The 21,648-nt window shown below is 34.3% G+C and overlaps 1 protein-coding gene across 2 annotated transcripts in view; it reads right to left on the bottom strand.

Annotated features, from left to right (window-relative positions):
• Window positions 1-21,648, bottom strand: part of LOC132559437 (voltage-dependent L-type calcium channel subunit beta-1-like) — a 91,966-nt gene that overhangs the window by 46,270 nt on the left and 24,048 nt on the right. The window contains exon 1 of one of the 2 annotated variants that reach the window (XM_060224055.1): window positions 21,103-21,545. The exons of the other annotated variant lie outside the window; for it this stretch is intronic. Within the exon in view, the coding sequence (XP_060080038.1) occupies window positions 21,103-21,195 (93 nt within the window). The 5' untranslated portion in view covers window positions 21,196-21,545. Of the gene's footprint in view, window positions 1-21,102; window positions 21,546-21,648 lie in introns of those variants that run through there. 2 annotated transcript variants of the gene reach the window in all.

Genomic DNA, 21,648 nt, shown 5'->3' with positions numbered 1-21,648 from the left:
TATAAAAGTCTGTACAGCCAATTCAACACCTTATATAAGTCTGTACAACCAACTCAACACCTTATAAAAGTCTGTACAACCAACTCAACATCTTATATAAGTCTGTACAGTCAACTCAACACCTTATATAAGTCTGTGCAACCAACTCAACACCTTATAAAAGTCTGTACAGCCAATTCAACACCTTATATAAGTCTGTATGTAAGTTATGTAACAACCTGCCCCTCTGCCCTAAGGGGGTTAGATGCTGAGTTTCTGAAAATCAAGTTTTCTTCACCCAATGATAATTTGGCCATGCTCCTGCTGGGAGCCAAAACCCACTGTTCTACAAAATTGATCCCCTTCACTAAAGCACACTACAGACCAAATTGTAACAGAATCCACACATTCTTACACTAGAATGATTTTAAAGAATTTGCCCCATTTCCCCTATTAAGTCAGGCTACTCTAAGTCCAGGAGGCCAAAACCCATTTTTTTTTCAAAATAGATTCCTCTTCATCCAAGAATGTTTTTCTGACCTGATTTTGGCAAAATCTAAACATTTCTACAGGAGTTGGATCTTAAATAATTTACTTGTCCCTATTGATCTCTGCCCCTCCAACCCAAAGGAGACAGACTTACCTCTTAATCAAAATTGAGTCATCTTCATCGAAGGATGTTTCAGATCAAATTTGGGGAAAATTTTATTATTCCTACAGGAAGGAATAGGATTTCAAAATTTTCCCTTTTGGGCCTTGTCCCTAAGGAATCTCGACACTTAGATCTACCATTAATACAAAAATTGTACCACTTCCCTTAAGGATGCTTCTCACCGAATTTGAACAAAATCTACTTAGTCTTTTCTTAGGAAAAAAGTGCTGAGATTACAAGAGACAGACAAATGATAAAAGATGATAGATGTTGTGCACAGCGTAAGCTCACCAGTCCTTTTAATTTGGACTAGTCAAACACTGTCAGTATGAAAGGCAATCTAATAATTAAAGATATCAGTAAACACTGTAAGACTTTATTACAATATCAATACATGTTGTTAACATCAGTAGTAGGTTCTGTAGTGTTACACTGATGATATATGTTGTTTACATCAGTAGTAAGTTCTGTAGTGTTACACTGATGACACATGTTGTTAACATCAGTAGTAGGTTCTGTAGTGTTACACTGATGATATATGTTGTTTACATCAGTAGTAAGTTCTGTAGTGTTACACTGATGATATATGTTGTTTACATCAGTAGTAAGTTCTGTAGTGTTACACTGATGATATATGTTGTTTACATCAGTAATAAGTTCTGTAGTGTTACACTGATGATATATGTTGTTTACATCAGTAATAAGTTCTGTAGTGTTACACTGATGACACATGTTGTTTACATCAGTAATAAGTTCTGTAGTGTTACACTGATGACACATGTTGTTTACATCAGTAATAAGTTCTGTAGTGTTACACTGATGACACATGTTGTTTACATCAGTAGTAAGTTCTGTAGTGTTACACTGATGACACATGTTGTTTACATCAGTAGTAAGTTCTGTAGTGTTACACTGATGACACGTTGTTTACATCAGTAGTAAGTTCTGTAGTGTTACACTGATGACACGTTGTTTACATCAGTAGTAAGTTCTGTAGTGTTACACTGATGATATATGTTGTTTACATCAGTAATAAGTTCTGTAGTGTTACATTGATGATACATGTTGTTTACATCAGTAATAAGTTCTGTAGTGTTACACTGATGACACATGTTGTTTACATCAGTAATAAGTTCTGTAGTGTTACACTGATGATATATGTTGTTTACATCAGTAGTAAGTTCTGTAGTGTTACACTGATGACACATGTTGTTTACATCAGTAATAAGTTCTGTAGTGTTACACTGATGATATATGTTGTTTACATCAGTAATAAGTTCTGTAGTGTTACACTGTAGTGTTTACATCAGTGAGTGTTACATTGATGATATATGTTGTTTACATCAGTAGTAAGTTCTGTAGTGTTACACTGATGATATATGTTGTTTACATCAGTAGTAAGTTCTGTAGTGTTACACTGATGATATATGTTGTTTACATCAGTAATAAGTTCTGTAGTGTTACACTGATGACACATGTTGTTTACATCAGTAGTAAGTTCTGTAGTGTTACACTGATGATATATGTTGTTTACATCAGAAGTTCTGTAGTGTTACACTGATGATATATGTTGTTTACATCAGTAGTAAGTTCTGTAGTGTTACACTGATGACACATGTTGTTTACATCAGTAGTAAGTTCTGTAGTGTTACACTGATGACACATGTTGTTTACATCAGTAATAAGTTCTGTAGTGTTACACTGATGACACATGTTGTTTACATCAGTAGTAAGTTCTGTAGTGTTACACTGATAATACATGTTGTTTACATCAGTAGTAAGTTCTGTAGTGTTACACTGATGATATATCAGTTGTAAGTTCTGTAGTGTTACACTGATGATATATGTTGTTTACATCAGTAGTAAGTTCTGTAGTGTTACACTGATGATATATGTTGTTTACATCAGTAATAAGTTCTGTAGTGTTACACTGATGATATATATTGTTTACATCAGTAATAAGTTCTGTAGTGTTACACTGATGACACATGTTGTTTACATCAGTAATAAGTTCTGTAGTGTTACACTGATGATATATGTTGTTTACATCAGTAGTAAGTTCTGTAGTGTTACACTGATGATATATGTTGTTTACATCAGTAGTAAGTTCTGTAGTGTTACACTGATGACACATGTTGTTTACATCAGTAGTAAGTTCTGTAGTGTTACACTGATGACACATGTTGTTTACATCAGTTGTAAGTTCTGTAGTGTTACACTGATAATACATGTTGTTTACATCAGAAGTTCTGTAGTGTTACACTGATGACACATGTTGTTTACATCAGTAATAAGTTCTGTAGTGTTACACTGATGACACATGTTGTTTACATCAGTAGTAAGTTCTGTAGTGTTACACTGATGACACATGTTGTTTACATCAGTAGTAAGTTCTGTAGTGTTACACTGATGACACATGTTGTTTACATCAGTAGTAAGTTCTGTAGTGTTACACTGATGATATATGTTGTTTACATCAGTAGTAAGTTCTGTAGTGTTACACTGATGATATATGTTGTTTACATCAGTAATAAGTTCTGTAGTGTTACACTGATGATATATATTGTTTACATCAGTAATAAGTTCTGTAGTGTTACACTGATGACACATGTTGTTTACATCAGTAATAAGTTCTGTAGTGTTACACTGATGATATATGTTGTTTACATCAGTAGTAAGTTCTGTAGTGTTACACTGATGATATATGTTGTTTACATCAGTAGTAAGTTCTGTAGTGTTACACTGATGATACATGTTGTTTACATCAGTAGTAAGTTCTGTAGTGTTACACTGATGACACATGTTGTTTACATCAGTAGTAAGTTCTGTAGCGTTACACTGATAATACATGTTGTTTACATCAGTAATAAGTTCTGTAGTGTTACACTGATGACACATGTTGTTTACATCAGTAATAAGTTCTGTAGTGTTACACTGATGACACATGTTGTTTACATCAGTAATAAGTTCTGTAGTGTTACACTGATGATATATGTTGTTTACATCAGTAGTAAGTTCTGTAGTGTTACACTGATGATATATGTTGTTTACATCAGTAATAAGTTCTGTAGTGTTACACTGATGACACATGTTGTTTACATCAGTAGTAAGTTCTGTAGTGTTACACTGATGATATATGTTGTTTACATCAGTAGTTCTGTAGTGTTACACTGATGATATATGTTGTTTACATCAGTAGTAAGTTCTGTAGTGTTACACTGATAATACATGTTGTTTACATCAGTAATAAGTTCTGTAGTGTTACACTGATGACACATGACACATTTGTTTACATCAGTAGTAAGTTCTGTAGTGTTACACTGATGATATATGTTGTTTACATCAGTAATAAGTTCTGTAGTGTTACACTGATGATATATGTTGTTTACATCAGTAATAAGTTCTGTAGTGTTACACTGATGATATATGTTGTTTACATCAGTAATAAGTTCTGTAGTGTTACACTGATGATACATGTTGTTTACATCAGTAATAAGTTCTGTAGTGTTACACTGATGATATATGTTGTTTACATCAGTAATAAGTTCTGTAGTGTTACACTGATGATATATGTTGTTTACATCAGTAGTAAGTTCTGTAGTGTTACACTGATGATATATGTTGTTTACATCAGTAGTAAGTTCTGTAGTGTTACACTGATGATATATGTTGTTTACATCAGTAATAAGTTCTGTAGTGTTACACTGATGATATATGTTGTTTACATCAGTAGTAAGTTCTGTAGTGTTACACTGATGATACATGTTGTTTACATCAGTAATAAGTTCTGTAGTGTTACACTGATGATACATGTTGTTTACATCAGTAATAAGTTCTGTAGTGTTACACTGATAATACATGTTGTTTACATCAGTAATAAGTTCTGTAGTGTTACACTGATGATACATGTTGTTTACATCAGTAATAAGTTCTGTAGTGTTACACTGATGATACATGTTGTTTACATCAGTAATAAGTTCTGTAGTGTTACACTGATGATATATGTTGTTTACATCAGTAGTAAGTTCTGTAGTGTTACACTGATGATATATGTTGTTTACATCAGTAATAAGTTCTGTAGTGTTACACTGATGATACATGTTGTTTACATCAGTAATAAGTTCTGTAGTGTTACACTGATGATACATGTTGTTTACATCAGTAATAAGTTCTGTAGTGTTACACTGATGATATATGTTGTTTACATCAGTAATAAGTTCTGTAGTGTTACACTGATGATACATGTTGTTTACATCAGTAGTAAGTTCTGTAGCGTTACACTGATAATACATGTTGTTTACATCAGTAATAAGTTCTGTAGTGTTACACTGATGATACATGTTGTTTACATCAGTAGTAAGTTCTGTAGTGTTACACTGATGATATATGTTGTTTACATCAGTAGTAAGTTCTGTAGTGTTACACTGATGACAGTAGTAAGTTCTGTAGTGTTACACTGATGATATATGTTGTTTACATCAGTAGTAAGTTCTGTAGTGTTACACTGATGATATATGTTGTTTACATCAGTAGTAAGTTCTGTAGTGTTACACTGATGATATATGTTGTTTACATCAGTAGTAAGTTCTGTGTTACACTTGTTTATGATATATGTTGTTGTTTACATCAGTAGTAAGTTCTGTAGTGTTACACTGATGATATATGTTGTTTACATCAGTAATAAGTTCTGTAGTGTTACACTGATGATATATGTTGTTTACATCAGTAATAAGTTCTGTAGTGTTACACTGATAATACATGTTGTTTACATCAGTAATAAGTTCTGTAGTGTTACACTGATGATATATGTTGTTTACATCAGTAATAAGTTCTGTAGTGTTACACTGATGATATATGTTGTTTACATCAGTAATAAGTTCTGTAGTGTTACACTGATGATATATGTTGTTTACATCAGTAATAAGTTCTGTAGTGTTACACTGATGATACATGTTGTTTACATCAGTAATAAGTTCTGTAGTGTTACACTGATGATACATGTTGTTTACATCAGTAATAAGTTCTGTAGTGTTACACTGATGACACATGTTGTTTACATCAGTAGTAAGTTCTGTAGTGTTACACTGATGATATATGTTGTTTACATCAGTAGTGAGTTCTGTAGTGTTACACTGATGATATATGTTGTTTACATCAGTAGTAAGTAATGTAGTGTTACACTGATAATACATGTTGTTTACATCAGAAGTTCTGTAGTGTTACACTGATGATATATGTTGTTTACATCAGTAATAAGTTCTGTAGTGTTACACTGATGATATATGTTGTTTACATCAGAAGTTCTGTAGTGTTACACTGATGATACATGTTGTTTACATCAGTAATAAGTTCGGTAGCGTTACACTGATGACACATGTTGTTTACATAGTAATAAGTTCTGTAGTGTTACACTGATGACACATGTTGTTTACATCAGTTGTAAGTTCTATACTGCCAATACTTGTCATGTAACATTGCAATGTTGTCTGCTTTGCAGTGTGAAGCAGTGAATTATTTATTCATACAAGCTGGTCCACAAAAGCTAGAGGTTACACAGACACTCCACAATGTACAGTTATTCAAGGTGTAAGAACACGCACAACATAAGGCACACCAACACCAGGACTATCAGGTTAGTTTCTTACCTAAGCTTCAAAACAACATCTGTACTCAAACGATGTTATTCAGTGTCCATATCATCGTTTAATTATGTAGGATGTTGAATCATTATGACTGTAACATAATCATTATTTATAAATGATTTTGGATCAGCCACTCTTTGGGGACCATTGCTGTTCAGCCACAATATAATAAAAAATCCAAATCATTTAAATAAAGGAAATGTTTTAATAATAAGATCACCAAAAATGCATCTAACAGAAGAATGATCAAATTCTTATTCAAAACTGGTTTTTTTCTTTTCATCGGGCTTTAAAAAATGGTTGATTCACATAACGTCTTGAAATAACAGCAAACATGTCAAGAAATTAAAAAAAAATGTGTATTTTTGTGGGGTTTGATTTTCAATGAATTTGTGGCTACTGTTAATCCACATATTTTTACCTCCATGCAATGATAAACAGGTAAATATTAATAATAAATTTCAGTATAAATGGATTTGTGAGCAAAATTTATCAACAAAATGATATTACATATCAACAAATATTCTGATTTTTGCACCACTATGAAAACTGAGCTCAATGTAAATATATGATTTAAGAGAAGAAGGAGGATTTTGTCACAAACCTGAATTAGGAAAATTAAACAATTGAATGTGAAACAAAATATCTGATTAATATATACAAAAACATTATATGGTTACCAATTATATTGTAACATCACAGCTTATAACATGGACCATGTACCAAACATCTGTGTCCTGAACATGAATACAACAAATATTTCTGAAACAATACCCAGATCAAACATTTCAGAGATGATGATTTCACTACATTACACAACTGTTATCCATAATCCAGAACAAATTCAGGTCAGATCTACCAAGAAGAACTGCTGAATGACTTGTCACACTGCCAGATTTGTGTCATAACTTCAATATCAATTTCTGTAATATACTCTAATCTACTCTTTATTACGGAATATAAACAATCTATTGATCATGGGGCCCGCTCAAGGGGAATCATCAGAGTTGTATCATTAAATAATGTATGTTTTTGGCTTCTAAAACCAGTTGTATGCTGTAGTATGAAAAACGAGCCAAATATTGCAATGCCCCGAGCTAATCCTCATATGTATAGTACTACAAAGTAGATTCTATCTGTGTGTATAGCCAATTGCTAGGTTTCTTGCATATTGACTGTATGAATTATGTATGAAACAGCTCTGGCTCGTCAATTAGTGTATGTGGAATATTTGAGAAAACTCACAAAATGGACAACAATATATATATATATATTATTTCTGGGATAAAAAAGAAATCAGAAAATGATGTGTGGTCTACATTACATGTCTAGTTGATATTAATTACAAAGCAGACTATCTCAGATGAGATTCTGAAATACATGAATACTGTTATACATTCCTACAGTTGGATAGACGATGAAATAGAAAAATGATAGATTTCCGGTGATTGTTCCATAAGCTACACTTAGATTGTGATCAAAGATCAATTTGAATTGGAATGTTCTCTTGTCTTTAAAGCCTTATACCAAAAACTGAGAGTAGATCTAGTTTTACTTCAGGATCAGAATATCTGTATGACTTTAAAAAGGGGTCGTTTATTCAGCTGATATGCTGATAGCTTACACACCAAAGGGTCCTACATCCACTCATGTGTGACATGGAATGTATGGATATGTAAATAACACAAATTATATACTAGTTGAGAAGGAATATTCCTAACATACTGAATATGATATTTTATTCCCAATACCTATATGAGTACCTCTGGCCTAGTGATATCTGAGACAGTTTGTCTGCCTCAAGTCCAGGTCTCTAAGCTCCTGTCTGCTTTGTATTCATAGCCAGATTTGGACTTGTGTAGGAGACAATCATCATCAGGCCACAGAATAGGCACAGACCACCTACTGTCATCTGTGGACACAGAATGGGCACCTTGAATCTGGTTCTGCAGTGGTCATAGCATGCGCTGATGCAGTGAGATTTTGTACTAAAGAAATATCGGCCTATAACTCGAGCTATGCACAAATCAATACCCCAAAAATCTTCCCACTTATCATCATTGTATGTTGTGTAGATCCAACCACTTCACTCACACATACAGTCACTCACAACTCACATAGTCACTCACAACTCACACATACAGTCACTCACAACTAACACATACAGTCACTCACACATACAGTCATTCACAACTCACATAGTCACTCACAACTCACATAGTCACTCACAACTCACACATACAGTCACTCACAACAAACACATATAGTCACTCACAGCATACACATACAGTCACTCACAACTCACACAGTCACTCACAACTCACACACACAGTCACTCACAGCATACACATACAGTCACTCACAACTGACACATACAGACACTCACAGCAAACACAAATAGTCACTCAGAGCATACACATACAGTCACTCACAGCATACACATACAGTCACTCACAACTGACACGGTCACTCGCAACTCACACACAGTCACTCACAACTCACACAAACAGTCACTCACAACTCACACATACAATCACTCACAACCACACATATAGTCACTCACAACTCACACATACAGTCACTCACAACTCACACATACAGTCACTCACAGCTCACACATAAAGTCACTCACAGCTCACACATAAAGTCACTCACAGCATACACATACTCACTCACAACTCACACATACAGTCACTCACAACTCACACATACAGTCACTCACAACTCACACATAGTCACTCACAACTCACACAAACAGTCACTCACAACTTACACATACAATCAGTCACAACTCACACATAAAGTCACTCACAGCATACACATACTCACTCACAACTCACACATACAGTCACTCACAGCACACACAAATCAACAAAACTTTCAGTACTTTTCTGTTCATTTTAAACTTCATTCAAACAGGCTTTTCCTTCATTAAACCAAATTATGATATTACAATGAAATAGTTAATTAGGAACTCAAACACTGCTGATTTTCCTGTTCTTGTAACCTCCCAAACCTCACATATACACAAATATACTCCTATCCCCAACCTACCCCCTCCCACATTACTCCCAATCCCAACATAGATGCATATATATATACACTATGGCCCCCAATCTGATAATTCCATACCATACAATATATCAACCCAGCCAAATAACCAACCCTTTACCTGCTTCCTCTCAATCTCTCTCCAAAATACTCGCCTGACCCTGTCAGCACTCTAAACAGCCCAAATACCATATCACCTACCCTACCAAAATTCACATGTACTTACTGTTGCTTAACAAAATACCTTTCTCCCAACCCTCTACCAGCCCAAACCCTAATAACCAAAGCATATCCATACATGTCATAAAACTGTTTTCCACACATAATCCAATATAATATTATAGTAGATTGGAAACCAGTGTAACAGCAGTTGTCTCCCTTCCTCTGTCAGAAACAAGATGGCGCACAACACCATGATAAAAGTTACTATATAGCTTACCCTGCAGAGATATTTTTTCATTAGGAAAAGAGTTGAAAACAATGTAAATTATAATTTCTCATTTCATCTTCTAAGAAAGAAAATAAACATTAGGAGAATATGACTCCCAATGTGGCCTTCAAATTATAATCCTGATGATGGAACTGACAGGTTAATATATACAAACAAGAAAGAGAAAAAAGATTGTTTTGTCATTATTTTTATGCTGACAAAATAAATGAATATACTGAAGGAAAATATTAAATCTCACACAGAAAACATTGGGGACTTTTGATGCCATCTGATCACAAAGCATGAAGATGTATTCCTTTATTATGTTTTTTACCTTATACATATTTAAAGCTTTCTGCCAGTGTAAGTAAAATAATATGAAAAAATATGAGTTTACACAACAATAAATTTGTGGTTGGAGGACTGATCGATGATCCATGGTTGTCCATGGTTTGTCTGAGTGTAAATTTACACTTGTTTTCCTCCATCACCTTAAACAGCCCCACCTCACTGTATGTCCCTTTATTGATTACCATACTGCAAGTCTTTGGTTTTGATGCTGTGGATGTGTTACACTGCAGAGGACATGTACTGAATGTTATTTGTGGGAGACAAGGTCTCAACATCAAAACACAATGAGGTTGTGATGCAAAAGTATATGATTATAAGTGTTTCCATCATAGAATTCAATAGAAGTACACAATTTAATATTTGACTGTAGATATTTCTATGGCAGTACACAATTTAATATTTGACTGTAGATATTTCTATGGCAGTACACAATTTAATATTTGACTGTAGATATTTCTATGGTAGTACACAATTTAATATTTGTAGATATTTCTATGGCAGTACACAATTTCATATTTGACTGTAGATAGTTCTATGGTACTACACAATTTAATATTTGACTGTAAATATTTCTATGTCAGTACACAATTCAATATTTTATTGTAAATATTTCTTTGGTAGTACACAATTTAATATTTGACTGTAAATATTTCTATGGTAGTACACAATTTAATATTTGACTGTAGATATTTCTATGTCAGTACACAATTTAATATTTGACTGTAAATATTTCTATGGTAGTACACAATTCAATATTTTATTGTAAATATTTCTATGGTAGTACACAATTTAATATTTGATAGTAGATATTTCTATGTCAGTACACAATTTAATATTTGAATGTAAATATTTCTATGGCAGTACACAATTCAATATTTTATTGTAAATAGTTCTATGGTAGTACACAATTCAATATTTTATTGTAAATAGTTCTATGGTAGTACACAATTTAATATTTGACTGTAAATATTTCTATGGTAGTACACAATTTAATATTTTATTGTAGATATTTCTATGGCAGTACACAATTTAATATTTGACTGTAGATATTTCTATGGTAGTACACAATTTAATATTTGATAGTAGATATTTCTATGTCAGTACACAATTTAATATTTGACTGTAGATATTTCTATGGTAGTACACAATTTAATATTTTATTGTAAACATTTCTATGGTAGTACACAATTTAATATTTTATTGTAAATATTTCTATGGTAGTACACAATTTAATATTTGACTGTAGATATTTCTATGTCAGTACACACAATTTAATATTTGACTGTAGATATTTCTATGTCAGTACACAATTTAATATTTGACAGTAAATATTTCTATGGTAGTACACAATTTAATATTTTATCGTAAATATTTCTATGGTAGTACACAATCAGTATTTGACTGTAAACATTTCTATGGTAGTATTTGACTTTAAACATATCTAAGGTAATATGTACACATTCAGTATCTATAATCTGACAGTAAATAAATTCACTGCTAGTTCACGTTCAGTATTTGACTGTTTATGTTTCTATAAGTAAACATTCAATGTTTGACTGTATATTACTTTTCCATGGTAGCAATCCTAGAGAGATTTAGCAGGACAGAGCTATCCACTTAATAGTTATTCATGAGGACACAGTCCTCTCCTGGATTGACCCCGTTAGACACAGCCCTCCTCTGGACTGATTCTGTAGGACACAGGCCTCCCCTAGAGTGATTCTGTAGGACCACTCATCCCCTTGAGTGATTCTATCAGACAAAGTTATCCCCTGGAGTAATTCTGTAGGATAAAGGCCTCTTATGGATAGATCCTTTTAGACACAGCCTCCTCTGGAGTGATTCTGTAGGACAATACCCTGCCCTAAATTGATTCTGTAGGACAAAGGCCTCTACTGGAATGATTCAATAGGAAACAGGCCTTCCCTGGAATGATTCAATAGGACACAGGCCTTCCCTGGAGTGATTCTGTAGGACACAGGCCTCCCCTGGAGTGATTCTGTAGGCCACAGGCACAGGTTTTCTCTGGAGTGATTCATTAGGACACAGCCATCCCCTAGAGTGATTCTATAGGACCAGTCGTTCCATAGAGTGATTCTATCACACAAAGTCATCCCCTGCAGTGATTCTGTAGGATACAGGCCACCCCTGGAGTGATTCTGTAGGACACATGCCTCTACTGGAATGATTCTGTAGGACACAGGCATCCCCTGGAGTGATTCAATAGGATACAGGCCTCCCCTGGAGTGATTCTGTAGGACACAAGCCTCCCCTGGAGTGATTCTGTAGGACACAGGCCACCCCTGGAGTGATTATGTAGGACACAGGCCTCCCCTGGAGTGATTCTGTAGGACACAGGCCACCTCTGGAGTGATAATGTAAGACACAGGTTTTCTCTGGAGTGATTCTGTAGGACACAGGTTTTCTCTGGAGTCACCCTGTAGGACACAGGTTTTCTCTGGAGTGATTCTGTAGGACACAGGTTTTCTCTGGAGTCACCCTGTAGGACACAGGTTTTCTCTGGAGTGATTCTGTAGGACACAGGTTTTCTCTGGAGTCACCCTGTAGGACACACAGGTTTTCTCTGGAGTCACCCTCTAGGACACAGGTTTTCTCTTGAGTAATCCTGTAGGACACAGGTTTTCTCTGGAGTGATTCTGTAGGACACAGGTTTTCTCTGGAGTCACCCTGTAGGACACAGGTTTTCTCTGGAGTCACCCTCTAGGACACAGGTTTTCTCTTGAGTGATCCTGTAGGACACAGGTTTTCTCTGGATTGATTATGCAGGACCAGTCATCACTTTGAGTGATTTTGTCAGACAAATTATTTTATCCCTTGTTATTTGACACAGCCCTCCCCTGGAGTGGGTCTACAGGATATATCCCAGGTTGTGATGAAGCATTCCTAACAGAAGATGGCTCACTATGAATGAATTCCACATGTTATAGCTTTATCTGTTGTTAGCCTATACCTTTCCACACCAAATGGATCCTTCCTCATGTGGCCAGGGGGACTTTTCCATCAACAAAAAAGGGTGTCTCAGGGTAAGGGATAGGTAGGTTTTCCCCTGTATCATCACTGCACGTGTTATGGGTGCAGTATGTGTTACTTGGTAGAAATTTGGGTCATACATAAACAGGTCATATCTTCATGGTATCCGTTTGTAATTAGTAGTTTTCCAATAAAAGTTCATTTTTATTACAATGGTGAAATTTCTGTCGTTTGATACACCAATATCATTACCATCTTGTAATACTGTTAACAAGATGTGTACAATGCAAGACATAGGTCTTAATACCCTAGTCAATTATAAACTACTGTTTTAATTAACTTTGGGTGGTGATTGCAAAACACCTACATTTTAATCTTCTCACACAGGAAGACACCAGACATTTTCCATTGTGCATCTTGTAAAAACTAAACCATCCCTGATCCAGAGACCAGTGTATAATGGACCTAACTCATGAGGTCTCCTGGTTAATAAAGATCATGTGGTGAGCACATCTAATAAATCAGAACCAAACCATATAATCATAACACATCTAGAAAACCATAAAAATGCAGTTTCCATAAAGATTGTACTTCATTGGCAAACTCGTCTTAAGCAAACAGATTTTTTTAAGTTCCACAAAAGGAACATTTTAATTTACAACAAGATTGCTGTGGACACAATATACGCCGCCACAAAATATAAAGCTCCACTTTGAGCAAGCTACAGATACAAAGTTGAAAATGTCATAAATCTTACAAAAATCAACGAACAACAAAATCGCCCCTTCATGCACATCTACCCATTGTAATAGTGACATTGAGCAAGTTTCGTGAAAATCTGAAGATTAGTTTAGGAGGAGTTGTGTTCACAAGGCTCCACCATGAGCAAGCTACAGATACAAAGTTGAAAATGTCATAAATCTTACAAAAATCAACGAACAACAAAATCGCCCCTTCATGCACATCTACCCATTGTAATCGTGACATTGAGCAAGTTTCGTGAAAATCTGAAGATTAGTTTAGGAGGAGTTGTGTTCACAAGGCTCCACCATGAGCAAGCTACAGATACAAAGTTGAAAATGTCATAAATCTTACAAAAATCAACGAACAACAAAATCGCCACTTCATGCACATCTACCCATTGTAATCGTGACATTGAGCAAGTTTCGTGAAAATCTGAAGATTAGTTTAGGAGGAGTTGTGTTCACAAGGCTCCACCATGTGCAAGCTACAGATACAAAGTTGAAAATGTCATAAATCTTACAAAAATCAACGAACAACAAAATCGCCACTTCATGCACATCTACCCATTGTAATCGTGACATTGAGCAAGTTTCGTGAAAATCTGAAGATTACTTTAGGAGGAGTTGTGTTCACAAGGCTCCACCATGAGCAAGCTACAGATACAAAGTTGAAAATGTCATAAATCTTACAAAAATCAACGAACAACAAAATCGCCACTTCATGCACATCTACCCATTGTAATCGTGACATTGAGCAAGTTTCGTGAAAATCTGAAGATTAGTTTAGGAGGAGTTGTGTTCACAAGGCTCCACCATGAGCAAGCTACAGATACAAAGTTGAAAATGTCATAAATCTTACAAAAATCAACGAACAACAAAATCGCCCCTTCATGCACATCTACCCATTGTAATAGTGACATTGAGCAAGTTTCGTGAAAATCTGAAGATTAGTTTAGGAGGAGTTGTGTTCACAAGGCTCCACCATGAGCAAGCTACAGATACAAAGTTGAAAATGTCATAAATCTTACAAAAATCAACGAACAACAAAATTGCCCCTTCATGCACATCTACCCATTGTAATAGTGACATTGAGCAAGTTTCGTGAAAATCTGAAGATTAGTTTAGGAGGAGTTGTGTTCACAAGGCTCCACCATGAGCAAGCTACAGATACAAAGTTGAAAATGTCATAAATCTTACAAAAATCAACGAACAACAAAATCGCCCCTTCATGCACATCTACCCATTGTAATAGTGACATTGAGCAAGTTTCGTGAAAATCTGAAGATTAGTTTAGGAGGAGTTGTGTTCACAAGGCTCCACCATGAGCAAGCTACAGATACAAAGTTGAAAATGGCATAAATCTTACAAAAATCAACGAACCAAAACATCGCCCCTTCATGCACATCTACCCATTGTAATCGTGACATTGAGCAAGTTTCATGAAAATCTGATGATTAGTTTAGGAGGGGTTGCGTTCACAAAAAATGGCCCTACGAACGGATAGACGGACAGACAGAGATAATGCCAACATACGTCCGCCTACGGCTGCATATAAAAATTACTTAACAAATCAATACAGAAGAAAAGAGAAAATAAAGCGCTTACCTTCTTTGTCATTAATGAAAGCGAGAAATCAAAGAAATGTATTGGCAACTAACATTGGATGCTCTGTAGTAGTTGTTTCATAGCTTATCATGCCTGTTCTTTTCATATAGATATTGTATGTATTGACAGTATTCTCAATAGTAAATGTGATATCATATATACTGACAGTATTCTCAATAGTAAATGTGATATCATACATACTGACAGTATTCTCAATAGTAAATGTGATATCATACATACTGACAGTATTCTCAATAGTAAATGTGATATCATACATACTGACAGTATTCTCAATAGTAAATGTGATATCATACATACTGACAGTATTCTCAATAGTAAATGTGATATCATACATACTGACAGTATTCTCAATAGTAAATGTGATATCATACATACTGACAGTATTCTCAATAGTAAATGTGATATCATACATACTGACAGTATTCTCAATAGTAAATGTGATATCATACATACTGACAGTATTCTCAATAGTAAATGTGATATCATACATACTGACAGTATTCTCAATAGTAAATGTGATATCATACATACTGACAGTATTCTCAATAGTAAATGTGATATCATACATACTGACAGTATTCTCAATAGTAAATGTGATATCATACATACTGACAGTATTCTCAATAGTAAATGTGATATCATACATACTGACAGTATTCTCAATAGTAAATGTGATATCATACATACTGACAGTATTCTCAATAGTAAATGTGATATCATACATACTGACAGTATTCTCAATAGTAAATGTGATATCATACATACTGACAGTATTCTCAATAGTAAATGTGATATCATACATACTGACAGTATTCTCAATAGTAAATGTGATATCATACATACTGACAGTATTCTCAATAGTAAATGTGATATCATACATACTGACAGTATTCTCAATAGTAAATGTGATATCATACATACTGACAGTATTCTCAATAGTAAATGTGACATCATACATACTGACAGTATTCTCAATAGTAAATGTGATATACGTATTGACAGTATTCTCAATAGTAAATGTGACATCATATATACTGACAGTATTCTCAATAGTAAATGTGACATCATACATACTGACAGTATTCTCAATAGTAAATGTGATATACGTATTGACAGTATTCTCAATAGTAAATGTGATATCATATATACTGACAGTATTCTCAATAGTAAATGTGACATCATATATACTGACAGTATTCTCAATAGTAAATGTGACATCATATATACTGACAGTATTCTCAATAGTAAATGTGACATCATATATACTGACAGTATTCTCAATAGTAAATGTGATATCATACGTATTGACAGTATTCTCAATAGTAAATGTGACATCATATATACTGACAGTATTCTCAATAGTAAATGTGATATCATACATACTGACAGTATTCTCAATAGTAAATGTGATATCATACATACTGACAGTATTCTCAATAGTAAATGTGATATCATATATACTGACAGTATTCTCAATAGTAAATGTGATATCATACATACTGACAGTATTCTCAATAGTAAATGTGATATCATACATACTGACAGTATTCTCAATAGTAAATGTGATATCATACATACTGACAGTATTCTCAATAGTAAATGTGATATCATATATACTGACAGTATTCTCAATAGTAAATGTGATATCATATATACTGACAGTATTCTCAATAGTAAATGTGATATCATATATACTGACAGTATTCTCAATAGTAAATGTGATATCATATATACTGACAGTATTCTCAATAGTAAATGTGATATCATATATACTGACAGTATTCTCAATAGTAAATGTGATATCATACATACTGACAGTATTCTCAATAGTAAATATGATATCATATGTATAGACAGTATTCTCAATAGTAAATATGATATCATATGTATAGACAGTATTCTCAATAGTAAATATGATATCATACATCTTGACAGTATTCTCAATAGTAAATATGATATAATACCTATTGACAGTATTCTCAATAGTAAATGTATCATGTGACAATATCCTATATGAATCTAAGCAGTCACTCTTCATTCACAAGGACAAATACATATCCACAAAGATATAAGATGATACCTCCAATTATTGTTCAGAAATCATGATATAATGGTAGCATTAAATACTAAGATGGCTTTGATGACAATTTTCAATATCTAATCAAACTCCAAATACATCAAGAACAACTAAGACCCATACTAAACTTAACAATAAAATTTCCTGGAGATCACTTCAAACAAAAAAAAATTGCCCTTCGCACCAAAGCTTAAATGTGACATGTTAAAACATGGAGCGTCTGATCTTGCTTAAATGGTTTCTCTTATAAAATTCTTCAGAAAAAGCAGTGACATTGAGGGAGTACTGTAATAATCCAAGTAAAGGGTCAGGAAAAAATATATCCTCCTCATCAACAGTGAAGGTCAACTGCTTACCTCGGTAAACAGTAAAGGACAACTGTATTCAGCTTAACAGTAAACAGCTGTTAACCTAGGTAAACAATATAGGACAACCGTTAACCCAGCTTAACAGTAAAGGACAGCTGTTAACCCAGGTAAACAATATAGGACAACTGTTAACCCAGCTTAACATTAAAGGACAGCTGTTAACCCAGGTAAACAATATAGGACAACTGTTAACCCAGCTTAACAGTAAAGGACAGCTGTTAACCCAGGTAAACAATAAAGGACAACTGTATTCAGGTAAACAATAAAGGACAACTGTATTCAGGTAAATTAAGGACAACTGTATTCAGGTAAACAATAAAGGACAACTGTATTCAGGTAAATTAAGGACAACTGTATTCAGGTAAACAATAAAGGACAACTGTATTCAGGTAAACAGTTAAGGACAACTGTATTCAGGTAAACAGTTAAGGACAACTAAACAGTAAAGGACAACTGTATTCAGGTAAACAGTAAAGGACAACTGTATTCAGGTAAACAGTAAAGGACAACTGTATTCAGGTTAACAGTAAAGGACAACTGTATTCAGGTAAACAGTTAAGGACAACTGTATTCAGGTAAACAGTTAAGGACAACTGTATTCAGGTAAACAGTAAAGGACAACTGTATTCAGGTAAACAGTAAAGGACAACTGTATTCAGGTTAACGGTAAAGGACAACTGTATTCAGGTAAACAGTTAAGGACAACTGTATTCAGGTAAACAGTTAAGGACAACTGTATTCAGGTTAACAGTTAAGGACAACTGTATTCAGGTAAACAATAAAGGACAACTGTATTCAGGTAAACAGTTAAGGACAACTGTATTCAGGTAAACAGTTACGGACAACTGTATTCAGGTAAACAATAAAGGACAACTGTATTCAGGTAAACAGTTACGGACAACTGTATTCAGGTAAACAATAAAGGACAACTGTATTCAGGTAAACAGTTAAGGACAACTGTATTCAGGTAAACAGTTAAGGACAACTGTATTCAGGTAAACAGTTAAGGACAACTGTATTCAGGTAAACAGTTAAGGACAACTGTATTCAGGTAAACAGTTAAGGACAACTGTATTCAGGTAAACAGTAAAGGACAACTGTATTCAGGTAAACAATAAAGGACAACTGTATTCAGGTAAACAGTAAAGGACAACTGTATTCAGGTAAACAGTTAAGGACAACTGTATTCAGGTAAACAGTTAAGGACAACTGTATTCAGGTAAACAATAAAGGACAACTGTATTCAGGTAAACAATAAAGGACAACTGTATTCAGGTAAACAGTAAAGGACAACTGTATTCAGGTAAACAGTTAAGGACAACTGTATTCAGGTAAACAGTTAAGGACAACTGTATTCAGGTAAACAGTTAAGGACAACTGTATTCAGGTAAACAGTTAAGGACAACTGTATTCAGGTTAACAGTAAAGGACAACTGTATTCAGGTAAACAATAAAGGACAACTGTATTCAGGTAAACAGTTAAGGACAACTGTATTCAGGTAAACAGTTAAGGACAACTGTATTCAGGTAAACAGTTAAGGACAACTGTATTCTGGTAAACAGTTAAGGACAACTGTATTCAGGTAAACAGTTAAGGACAACTGTATTCAGGTAAACAGTAAAGGACAACTGTATTCAGGTAAACAGTTAAGGACAACTGTATTCAGGTAAACAATAAAGGACAACTGTATTCAGGTAAACAATAAAGGACAACTGTATTCAGGTAAACAGTTAAGGACAACTGTATTCAGGTAAACAGTTAAGGACAACTGTATTCAGGTAAACAGTAAAGGACAACTGTATTCAGGTTAACAGTAAAGGACAACTGTATTCTGGTAAACAGTTAAGGACAACTGTATTCAGGTAAACAGTTAAGGACAACTGTATTCAGGTAAACAGTAAAGGACAACTGTATTCAGGTTAACAGTAAAGGACAACTGTATTCAGGTAAACAGTTAAGGACAACTGTATTCAGGTAAACAGTTAAGGACAACTGTATTCTGGTAAACAGTAAAGGACAACTGTATTCAGGTAAACAGTTAAGGACAACTGTATTCAGGTAAACAGTTAAGGACAACTGTATTCAGGTAAACAATAAAGGACAACTGTATTCAGGTAAACAGTTAAGGACAACTGTATTCAGGTAAACAGTTAAGGACAACTGTATTCAGGTAAACAGTTAAGGACAACTGTATTCTGGTAAACAGTAAAGGACAACTGTATTCAGGTAAACAGTTAAGGACAACTGTATTCAGGTAAACAGTTAAGGACAACTGTATTCAGGTAAACAATAAAGGACAACTGTATTCAGGTAAACAGTTAAGGACAACTGTATTCAGTAAACAGTAAAGGACAACTGTATTCTGGTAAACAGTTAAGGACAACTGTATTCAGTAAACAATAAAGGACAACTGTATTCAGTAAACAGTAAAGGACAACTGTATTCTGGTAAACAGTTAAGGACAACTGTATTCAGGTAAACAGTTAAGGACAACTGTATTCAGGTAAACAGTTAAGGACAACTGTATTCAGTAAACAGTAAAGGACAACTGTATTCTGGTAAACAGTTAAGGACAACTGTTAACCCTGGTGAAAAGTAAAGAACAAATGTATGTAGTATCTAGATCCTGGTAAATATGCAGGCAGGTCCATGTGTATCTACATAAACTGTTAAGACTTTAAACTCTGTTCATTTTTTAACCAAACCACTCTATCCATGTAAACATTCCTACAATGTTTCAACATCTTTTTTAACATTTTTTTTTTTTCATTATGAAACTTGGACTCAAATTATCCACTGCAATATTATTGGAAAACTTTCATGTCTAAAATGACCAATTTGACAAAAGAGAAAAATAATCTGATAATTGATGTTATTCAATGATATTTAAAGAAAAGGATACGGTGTATTTCTGTTGAACTATGGCATGCGACACACAAATGTATCCTACATGAAGCATGCTAATATACACAGCAGTAGGTGTACAGGCCCTCTGCCCCATGGTACTATTTACAGTAGCACTAGTGGCACGTAGGTATCCATCAAACTAGCTATATACAATATGTACAGTATGTAGGTATCAGGTCATTTACTTAATGTATTAACATCTAATGACAAGCCAAACACCTTAAAAAAAATAATGGACTATCACATAGCTATGAAAAAACATCCTGAAGAGAAATAAAACTTACAAATACTATGTCAGCCTTGAAATTCTTCAGTTTGGACTTCTTGCCCTGCTTCTTGCTGTTCGCCATCCCGCTACTAATCACATAGTCCCACATCCTAGTGTTTAGGTTGGCTCAAATTAAGGCTTCACTAATTGGAAGAGGGAGATGCCAGGCGTGCACCTCCAGTAGGACAGGACAGTGTGATCACCAACACTAACACATGTAAGACACTGAGATCCAACACACGACTTCTCATATAAAATAGACACACACTTAATTCCCCCACTGGGAGTGCAATGCAGAATTATCAAATACAATAGATGTATTCCAGATCCCGAAAAATATAGAAGCAACAATAAAATTTCTTCTTTCAGCCCCGAAATATTTTGAGAGATTTCGACAGCTTGGACAACGGAATATGAAATTAACAATATTTCATCACAGCCGGCAAAACACTGGTGTATAAATAAGTCTGTGTCCCATCAAAAGTCTATCTATCTGTCTCTTATGCACAAGACAAGGACCTACATAGGCAAGTAGATCTTCCCAGAATATAATTGAAAACAC

The sequence above is a fragment of the Ylistrum balloti genome, unplaced genomic scaffold, assembly GCF_031769215.1.
Source record: "Ylistrum balloti isolate Yb309-2 unplaced genomic scaffold, AGI_CSIRO_Ybal_v1 Utg370912, whole genome shotgun sequence".
Taxonomy (NCBI): domain Eukaryota; kingdom Metazoa; phylum Mollusca; class Bivalvia; order Pectinida; family Pectinidae; genus Ylistrum; species Ylistrum balloti.
This window is presented reverse-complemented; position numbering and strand designations above follow the sequence as displayed.